Raw genomic sequence first — 10,960 nt, forward strand, 5'->3', positions numbered from 1 at the left:
CATTTCTAAGGCTTCTGCTATCCTGCAGGTACATGTGGGAGTGTACTGCACTAATGCCTGTATCTTACCTATAACTGTATGTGAAAACTGTTGTACACTTTTTGTCTTTCAGCACAGGCACAGCAAGAGGCCAATCATGCTGGCTGCCACAGCAGGCACAGAGACTTTCATCACAGTGGGATTAGTTTGCATTTACCTACAGATTTGTACTACACTCATTGCACCATTTGTAGGGCAGTTCAGTTATGTCACCCTCCCCAATTTGTCTTCAGTCTGCAGTTCATGATAATGTTAATGCAATGCAGGTGAGGCAGCTACCACTCACCCCTGCCCTGCTTGTGGATGTTGCTATGGTGATTGAAAGGACTGTGAGCTCATTGCTAGGTATGGGGAGAGGAATCCAACCTCTTTTAGGCAGGTAGCCCACCTCAATTGTCCGCTGTGGCCCAGCTGCTTGGGTTACAGGTGGTGGAGAAGGGGTTGATAGTGTGATGCCCTTCTGGGTAGCCTCTACCATGCCCCTTATAGAGTGCATTGCAAATGTATGCTGCCATCTGGACCCTACCAGTGTAGGGTGAGGCTCTTGACATCTGACACTCTGACCCATCTCTGCCATCTGATGGATCCCACTGATAGCCCTCTGGGCTTCCTATCTTATTGTGCCACATCCCTCTCCTTGAGCATTGTCCACTCTTTCCCATCATAATTTATCCACCATGTGCTTTTCTCTCTCCAGCCTCTGCCCCCCACTAGTTTGTGCACATCCATCCCCATTTGTCTGAACTGTTTTGTGTTTATGTAAACCCACTGGCCACCTTTCCTCTCCCTGTTTCTCTGCCACCCTTTTCATTATCCCTTCTCTCTTCATTTATATAAAATGAGATGCCTGCCCCACAAAAAAGATGTGCCTTGCTTTCCATTTCACCAGGTGTTCATTTCTGCTTCCCTTTTTTGAGTACTTCTGCTTGCTATGTTCCTGTTTCCTACCAGACACCAAACAGTGAGTGTTTGCAATGTGCTGTAAGCTATCAGTATGCAGCACTTGGTGACAGCCAACTTCACCAGTCTCTGCCTCATGCTAACTGCAGCTTTGCAGTCTCAGGAGGTCCACCAAATATAACATTTTGCATGTGCTTTAACGTGTGCTTCCATTAACTTTAGACCACTATGTTGTTGTTGTTGTGTCTTTCGGCTTTTTCCCGGTTAGGGGTTGCCACAGCGGAACTCCGGTCCGCTAATGATTGGCAGTTGATTTTTACGTGCCGAGTTGCCAGCTCTGATGCACAACCTTCAACGAAGGTATGCCCATTCACACATGTCTCCACACAGAAGACGCTTTAGTTGAGAATCGAACAGGACAACGTACCACTATGGTGTACTCATATGCCTTAGACTGTTTGAGACCAGATGCCATTTTTTTCCATAATTATTTGTAGCATAATCCACAGAAGGGTCATTGTTGAATAAAAGTGTCAAAACTAACAAGCAGCCATGAATTATTTTTGTTATATTTTTAGTAATGCAGAGTAACATCTAAAAAGAAAATAACCAGTATACAATTGTGTTCTGACTTGCAGTATCTCTGATATTTTGGCCATAGCATTGCAAGTATAAAATCTCTCCAAACCCCTGCTGTAATGGTGTATTTTACTGTTTAAATATTTACTTTCATGTGCACTTTACTATATTGTAAAATATTTGAAAATAAATCTGATGTTCAGTAGCAAAATATAGATGTAGGGAAAATAAAATGGCAGATGCAGATATTCTAGATTTTGTAGCTTGGTAGCCCATAATATTACATAGGACCTTCCTTGATCCTGCTTTTCTGATATAAGGCAGCACTGACAGAGCAATAAATTAAACCAGTGGAAATCGGATTCATAGCCTTCGAGTATGATGCAGTTAATGAACAGGAATTCAAGAATGCTTTAAATTAAGCTCAAATATTGCAGCATGCTAACAGTGAGAGTTTCAAGTGCACATTTGTAACTATGTTTGCATTGCCTGACTAAGTGTTCTGTTTTTTTTCCTTGCAGTACAAGAAGCAGCACACTCTGTTGCACAAAGTGAATGGGCTCCTGATGTTAGTTACCTTTTTCATATGCCGAATTCTCCTGTTCCCATATATGTACTGGGTATATGGGCAGCATGTTGGTCTGCCCCTCTACAAGGTCCCGTTCTTCATCCCAATGAAATACAACCTGGGCTCCTTCATCCTCATGGCCCCACAAGTCTACTGGTTCTTTCTCATCTGCAAAGGCGCATTCAAGCTCTTCCGACGGCCCAAACTGAAGGAGGAGCATGTTAAGAATGGACACTTCATGGACAGTCATATGGCAAAGGTTCCGGACCAAAGATCGATCAAGTGATTGTGAAATAACCCCCTTTCCAGGCTGCCTAATGGGAAATTTTATGACTTCTCCCAGTCCAGCTGCCAGTAAAAGGACAGAGTACTGTAATTTCAGATGTAGCATGGGGGGCCTTGGCTGATCTTAGAGTATAAATTTATTTACAAAGACTTATGTATTTAGCGAACTGGTAAATATTAAGACTTCAAGTGAACCCCCATTTCTGTACTATAGGCACAGTTACAATGGAAGCCTCTGCCTCAACCTACCACCTCTCTCTGTAATGATTTTGAATCTTATCAAGATCCTTCAGTCTAAACAGCATCACTATGTTTTTGGATGACAGGCATTTCTAGCCAGGACATGAATTTACTGTCACTTTTAGATTTGTTTTAAAGCAAAAGAAAATGGTACTGGCTTACCCTGGGGTAGTTGGAACAGGGCAGTAATTGGCAGCTGAATAAGAATGTTCTGTCGCATCAAGATAGATGTCTAAATCTGAGCTGTGTGGCCTTGCACGTTGTGACATCTTTGCAGAACAACTTAACAGTGAATGACTTTTTAAAACACGTCTGTGGTTAAGAATGGAAGGGCGACCGCATAAGAAAGAAATGTTGCCTTCCCCACTATTTAGCTCTTATCACTAGCAAGCACGGCTAAAAGTAGCCCGAGCTTGTTAACCTTAGATATATTAAAAAAAGGAACTTTATTGTCAGTATGACAGACCTATTTCCCAATTTGTTATGTTTTCCTTCTGTAGCTTGAAGGATATTTTCAATTGGAGTAGAGCATGGAGTTGGGGTTGTTGCAGCTTTAGATTATTTATAGCAGGGTATTTGATGAGGAAAGGGGCATTCACTAATCAGGAGAACTGGATTAATGTGTTTCACCAGCACACTGTAACTTTCTTAACTTAAACCTTCCCATCCTGCTTATCCTGCATGCAGTTAATTATTTATTTACTAAATTTTTTTTTTTATTCTTTGCTGAGTGTAAATTTTTTACTGTTCTTGTCAGTTTATTTGCAAATGTAATAATATTAATATATCATAATATACAATGGAAAGAAACAAATACACTGAAACAAAGCAAGAGTTGATGCAAAATGTGGAAGAAAAAAAAAATCTGAGAAATAGAAATAGTTTTTCATATCCCAGGCATCAGCTCTTGATTAATTTATATTTTAAGATGTTTAAACAAAGTGAAGGCTAGCTCAATGTCAGTGTTTTAACTTTTGTAACAAGAGACATTACAGATATGTGTTAAGGGAGCACGGTGCCATAGGATGGTTGCATGAAGTAAATAATTCATTTTCGTTTCTGTAAACCAGGTAAGTAAACCAGACAGAGGCTGTCCATTTCAAGTTATGACTGTTGGGGTAACAGAGACATATAATGATTAAGAACTGCATGGTAAGCATTCAGTCAGAAGTGAAACCCGCATATGTATGGAAGTTTGTAGCTGTGTGCATATAGGAAACTTGGAAGCTATATGTTATCCATGTGAGAGATATGTCACTGGACATGTGTTACTACATTACTGTTATTGGTTAGTGACAGAAACTAGCAAAGTGTCACCTGCAAATTTGTAGACTATCAACAGATCTGCTGATCAACAACAAATGTAATTTTTCATTTCATTGGAGCAGAAGTATATTTGGGTGCTGACACAGGAAATCAACAATAAGATAATTCAGACAATACATTAGGCTTAGATTTTGGTTTTAGGAGTCACATATTTTAGTTGCTATATCAGTCCATGATTTGGACTACGAACTGTTACAGTTTATGATTTATATGTAGTCATGTAATATGTTGTGCCACTGAGAATAAAATTATATGGTATTAGACCGGCATCACCTGGGTGCCCTAACCTCAGAGGTCAGTTCACTTAAGGAAGGTTATACTTCAGTAGCATTGGTCTTTGTAAGCAGTGTGCCTTTGCACTTGACCTCTTGAGTGGTGGGCCAGCATATTAGGCTGCAGACTTCCAAACCTTGCTTCCTGACTTTGAGAGTTCTGTCTGTAGGTTATAACTAAAATAGGACAGCAGTGCCCAGCTAAAACAGCCTAGCCACTTTTCAACTGGTCATACCTCCACAGTAACATCATCACAGCTTGCAATAGTCTTATATAAAAAGAATGGTTTCTCTGGCTTGTCTCCCATTTTTTTGTCCTGTTGCTTGCTTGTGTAAGTGCTTAACACCTCATATTTGTTGAATTTCAGTTGTTCTTTTGTGGGATCTTTCAATTTGCTGTAATTTTTCAGTTGTTTTTCTTGACTCGTGTCAAAGTGCACCAGCTGCAAGTACAACAGACATATATGACCCAGGACTTCTGTGATCAGTGCTTCTTTCACCTTGGCTCAGAATTTTAATTCTGTCACATAAAATAGATGATGCAAGGCACCATTGTTTTCTCGCTCTCCAAAGTGGAATGATTTGAGATTGTGAGTTCCATCTTCATGCACTGAGACCAGCAGGATTAGTCAGCTAGACAGGATACCACAGCTTTTCCTCTTTGTCCAGAATGCTGCACAACATAGGACATGTCATATCTCTTTGGCCACATGTGAAATTTAATTGTATCTTCAAATAACTCAGGCTATGCTTAACTTTTAATATTTTTTTCTCATTTTTGTCTGGTGAAAGTCATGGATCCTATGTCTATCTTCATCCAGTTCAGTGTTTGGGTTTGCATCTTCTTCCAGAGCTTTGGATCTGAGGTTCTAACTCCACCCCACCCATAATTCTCATTTTCCTTCTAAGCTACCTCAGATCTGTTTTGCTGCCTGAAGTATCCAGAAATGTGTTCAAGATCTCTGAGAGTTTGACTCCTTCCTTTCATGATACTTAACTTAGTCTATAGTTGTTAGGTACTTTTAGGGTATTTGTAAGTTCATAGTTAGTCTCAGGTTAGCTGTAAAGTGCTTTTGGTTTGTTTTCTAGATAGTTCTTTGGTATTATTTCTCAAATTGTTAGGATGAAAGTTTAATATTTCTATTAGAAGTAGACTTAAATGTGTGTTTGGTAAAATTTTCCATTATTGTGTTTGTAGTAAAATGTCAGAAATACCTCAAGGGTTTAAAAAGTGCTCAGCTTGCAGACACAAAATCCCTCCTGAAGACCCACACTCTCCTTGTATGTATTGTTTAGGTGCTGTCCACCGTCAGGCTGAGTGTGACATTTGTGCTGCCATTGGGTCTAGGGCTGTTGAAAGCAGGAAACAGAAACTCATTTTAAAAGGATTGCTTTCCCCTCCGACAGGGACTTCATCTTCCTCTCAAGCTATGTCTTCTGAATCTAGGTTAGCTTCAACCTCCCCTTGCAGTAAGCCAGAAAAAAGGAAAAGAAGGAAAGAGACAAGTTTAAAGAAAAGCACGGAGAAAAGGAGAAGTCTACAGAAAAAAAATCTGACGAGAAAAAGTTGGAGGAAGAGAGAGATGAAAAATTGAGGAAAATATCCACAGATCCAACTGATCCTTTCGGTCTGGTATCTAAAACACCGCGAAAGAAAGCTCCATCAGCAAGTCAGGTCTAAACTCCCTCTCCATATGCTAGATTGTCACTGGCACCATGAGCCCTCAGCTCCATTCACCTATTTTGCAGGAGAAATGTCCTTCCAGACTCTGATCAAAAACGTCATCACTGAGGTCTTTATGATCCACCAGAAGTCTTACTGAAATGGATGTCAATTGTATGATGAGGGAATTCTTGGACACAGATCCGTTTGGGAGTATTCCTGGCACAGTCCCAGAAGGGAACTCCGGGTACAGGCCCGTTGACCCTGTCACCATTTTCTCCATTACCAGCTCACTTTTGGATCCTGTTCCCACAGGTCAAAACCCTTTCAGTGCACCTCAGTAGGATCTGACTTTTCAGGGAATTTCAACATCCTTTACTCTCTTTACCCTGATTCTTTTGGATTGAGATGAGTCTCAGAGCTGTAGTGCCACTGTCGGGTTTTTGGTAGCAGAGTCGCCTCCAAGGTTTTTCAGAGCTGTTTCGTCCTCTCAAGGCCTTGACATTCAATAGCTTGGGGCTAAGATCATCCTCAGAGACCACCTCAAATGGACTGGCAACAGTTCTTGAGTGTTTTGATAGGGGGAGCACTTCCCCGGTTCTGATCCCAGCATTGACTTTTAAGACTCTTGAAAGGGCTATGGCTGGAACCAGAAGGCAGGTGCAGACCTCAAGTGCAGATCCATTCCAACTCCCAATGGATTTTGTGATTTATTTCTCTCTTTCTGATCGACAGGGACAGTCAGAACCTATAAGCTTCAAGGGTACTTGACACTTGAGTTCCCAGTCTGATTCCAACCTATCTCCAGAAGAACCCCAGAGGCAAGTTCCTAGTAAACTGATGTGCAAACAGAAGCACTTAGAGTCCTGTCTTAAGTCTGTCATTGAAGACATGGATTTGGATGAAGGTGAAGGTTCCCCTACATACCCACCTAGAAGATGTCACTTTCAGAGACATCCTAGAACTGATGAAGCAGAAGGGAGATTGTTCCACCAAAACCAACTTCTTCAGATGAATCCATGTTCCTCAAAGCTTTCAGAACTGGCTCATCTGTGTCTTGGGTGGTGCCCCCCTGGATGCCCTTATACATCTCGTGGCACAGAGGGCATGAAAGGACCCTGACATGGTAGAACCCAGGCCCAAAAAGCCATTTTTTAGTGGCTCTAAAAGACAGGAAACACTGGACAAAATAACCTCCTGAAATTCCATGATAGTAGCAGCAGCCATGAAGAAGGAACTGTCTGACAAGAATTCTTCTGTTCATCCCCCTAACAGAGAGTCAAGGGCATGGGACAGACTAGGGAAACAGACTAATGCTTCATCTACCTTTGCACTTAGATTGCTGAATTACCTTGCACAACTGCTCACATTCAGAGATATTTGACCAAGGAGATTTCCAAGTCCCTCTCAGGTAGCTTGTCACTGGATGTTAAAAAAATAGTAGATACCCAATTGCCTACCCTGCAATCCACCTCTAATGTAGACATGTGTCTGCTCTCTAACACAGCAGATGGTACAACAAAAACAGATGGCACTGGCATTACCATGCATCACCATCATACCTCTCAGCCTCTTAGAGCAAGAAATCTGAACAAAGCCATAAATAAAAGGGGGACAAAGGCCCAAAGATAGGGACAATTTTTAAATATTGCTCCTACAAACTTAGAAAGTTGATAGAATAATAGATTTTGCATTAGCATGAATTTTCTGAAGGGTATGAAGTCTGAAACTCAAATGTCTGTCATTATTTTTAACTTCAGTCTTTAATGATTTGCTATTAATTTACCAGAAAACCACAATTTTTATGATAAATGGACTAAAAATATGAGGCAAAAATCTGGACATTCTGTGAAAATCTGTACAGTTGAGAGGTATGATCACCATGCTTGGATGCAGCTCTGTGACTTCACAGAAAGTTTCAAAGCATCCTTTATTAATGTCCCATTGATGGCTGCACTCTCTTTGAACCAAAAATGAATGAAAACCTTAATTGGAGTTAGCAGGACAGCAAGACCCTGTCTCCCATGGGAATTCATTTCTCCAAATCCGAGGTACTATTCCAGGAACCAAAGGGGTGGTAAGAAAATGTGGTTCAAAAATTCCCAGGGTTTTTACCAAGTCACTCCTGGAGACAGTTTCCCCCAAGACAGAGGGAATGGTAACTGGAATGGATGTCACCCCAGTGGCAGAGGCAAACTACATAATCAGGGTTTTCACTCAGGAACCCTATCAGCACTCCTGAAGGATTACCCGGCTGACGCACTCTAGAAGCAGTCAGGGAGCACTTAACCATACATCCACAAGCCTGAAAAAATATTACATTGGATGCCTGGGTGCTAAGCATAATCACCAGAGGCTACACCATTCACTTTTTGTACCATCCAGAAAAGACATTAAAGATTCATGATATCCTACCTAGTCAGTTGGAATCTGCGGCTGCAGAAGTTTCAAAGTTGTTAGAAAAAAGTCATCCAACAGGTCCACCAAGACTAATTAGGATCCGGAGTCTATTCCAGGATGTTTTTAATTCCAAAGAAGACAGGGAACCTCAGGCCAATTTTGGACCTCAGCCACCTCAATCAATTTATGAGACAGACAATGTTCTGGATGGTCATGATACAGTCCATATTACCTGTATTGAGGAAGGATGATTAGATATACTCTATAGATAGTCAGGACAGCTATTATCATATAAAGATATAAGAGGCAATCCAGGAGATTTCTTCATTTCTTGTTGGGGACAAATCATTTTACATTCAAAGCACTACCTTTCAGTCTGACCACAACTCCCCCCCCCCCCAAGGGGTTCACCAAGATTATGGTAATGGTAGCAGCTCACCTCTGACTGCAAGGGATCCAGGTTTTCCCAGATCTAGATGATTGGCTAAGTACTACTTCCAGGGATCTACTGGTACAACAACCGGCAATACTACTCCACCTTATGAATCTGTTAGGAATCGCAGTGAATCATGCAAAAAGCCAGATGTTTCCCACACAGCAAATAAAATTTATAAGATGTTATATCAACACAGTTTGCAAACTGCCAAACTTTCAGAAGCAAAAGTGCTTTCCTTAAAACTAACATCTTTACAGGTAATCCAACATCTCCATCCACAAGAAGGTTGATTTTCTGTTTATTAGGCCTGATGGTGTCTACCACCACATTAGTTCCACTAGCAAGATACCATACAAGAGTGTTACAGTAGAACAGTGTTTACAGAATCTGCAACCCCTGTGTGCCAAAATTCATCTCACACAAATTTGCAGAGATCATATAAAATGACGGCAACCTCTCCATCAGTCACAGAAGGGAGACCCTTTTGCCCAGCAACTCCCTGGGCCATATAATCATGCATGCTTCCCTTCCAGGATGGGGGGCATTTTGAGGGATATCTTGGAGATGCGAACAGTCCACCTAGCACTGCAGACTTTTTCTGACTACCTCAAAATGACAAAATAATGGATCAAGTATTGTGGTTAACTTAGCCACAAGTAAGTCTTCACAGAACAAAACAAAACAAAATACTCAAGCCTAAGAAACACCAAAATATCAATCTTTAATATACAAATCTTTTGGGCATAACCCTTTTTCAGTGCAAATCTAACACATAAAACAAGCAATTTATATTTAAAAGAATTTAAAAAGATACATGTGATACAGCCCCCCAATCACAATCTGGTATGTGAATCTTATTCAATTAATTATTACCAGATTGTGAATGCAGAGGTTGTTTCTTAAGCCTGAGTTTTTGTTTTGTTTTTTTCCGGACTACCTAGCAAGGGTGTGATATCCATCCAGACGGACATGTCATTGATATGGTACATCAACAAACAAGGGGGAACATGATCATACGCACTTTACCAGGAGTCCATGACAGCAATGGGTGATGTCTTCCCATCGTTTTCTGACAATGCACATATCCAGGACATCTAATGCATTACTGGACAAGTTGAGCAGGTCAATCCTATTGCCATATGAGTAGTCTCTCAACCAGACAGTGGCAATGGAAATTTTTAGTCAATGGACCAATTATGCTGTGACCTGTTTGCTTCATACCTGAACAAGTGCAGCAGTTGCTTTGCCATAATCCCTCGATAGGGACAGTCACCAAGAGATGCATTATTCCACAGTTTGGTTCCAGGTCTCCTCTATGCCATTCCACTTATACCACTCTTGACAAAGTTAATTCGGTAAGCCACAAGGTGTAAGACAAAGGTGATCCTCATTGCTCCTTTCTGACCCTGGCAGGTTTGGTTCCCCTTCTTTCATTCTCATTTAATACACCCATCCTGGGTGTTGGATCCCAGTAGGGATCTTCTGAGTTATCCATCTGAGTTGCCTCTACCGGATCTGTAAACCCTAAAGTTGACTGCACGGTTTCTCCAATTTTGATGATAGTAAGAGATGCCAGGCTTTTCTCATTGGTTGTTCACATTATTTCTTCTTCACTAAAACCAAATGATTTATCAAAGCCCTACCTTTCAGTCTGACCACAACCCCCCCCCCCCCTCATTAAGGAGACTGGATCCTCTCCCATCAATCCTGAATTTTCTTTCAGAACATTTTCACCAAGGATCTAGCTTTTCTAGTATCAAAGTGCAAATGGCTGCTATTTTAAATCTTCACATAGGGCATAATGACTCTTTCATTGCCTCTCTTAAAATCTTCAAAGCTTTTCTCAAAGGAACTTTCCCTCAAAGACCCCCAATTAGGGAGTCAGTTCACCCATGGGACATTGCTGTTATGCTTCAAGCCCTAACTTAGAAACCCTTTGAAGTCTCAGTGGATCTTAATTATCTCTCTCTTGGAAAACCATTTTCCTGATTGCAATTACATCCGCTAGATGGATTTCTGAATTACAGGCACTGTCATGCAAGACACTTTTCCTCATTTTCTATAAAGACAGAGTAACCGTGATAACAAATCCTTCCTTTGTTTCAAAGATGACATCCAAAACAAATTTGAATCAGTCTATTTGACAATCTTTTTTTTTCTCAAACAAAGGGTAACATCTGCTGCACTCACTAGATTTTCACAGACAGCTCAGGTTCAACTTAACCATACCAAGGATATAAGAAAGTCAGATG

General features: G+C 40.9%; 1 protein-coding gene across 1 annotated transcript in view; it reads left to right on the forward strand.

Annotated features, from left to right (window-relative positions):
- Positions 1-4,504, forward strand: part of TLCD3B (TLC domain containing 3B) — a 538,067-nt gene extending 533,563 nt beyond the window's left edge. The window contains exon 5 of the mRNA XM_044086293.1: positions 2,040-4,504. Coding sequence (XP_043942228.1) covers positions 2,040-2,372 — 333 coding nt within the window. The 3' untranslated portion in view covers positions 2,373-4,504. The remainder of the gene's footprint in view (positions 1-2,039) is intronic.
- Positions 4,505-10,960: the final 6,456 nt, after the last annotated feature.

The sequence above is a fragment of the Protopterus annectens genome, chromosome 10.part0 (genome assembly GCF_019279795.1).
Source record: "Protopterus annectens isolate FY-2018-M chromosome 10.part0, PAN1.0, whole genome shotgun sequence".
Taxonomy (NCBI): domain Eukaryota; kingdom Metazoa; phylum Chordata; order Ceratodontiformes; family Protopteridae; genus Protopterus; species Protopterus annectens.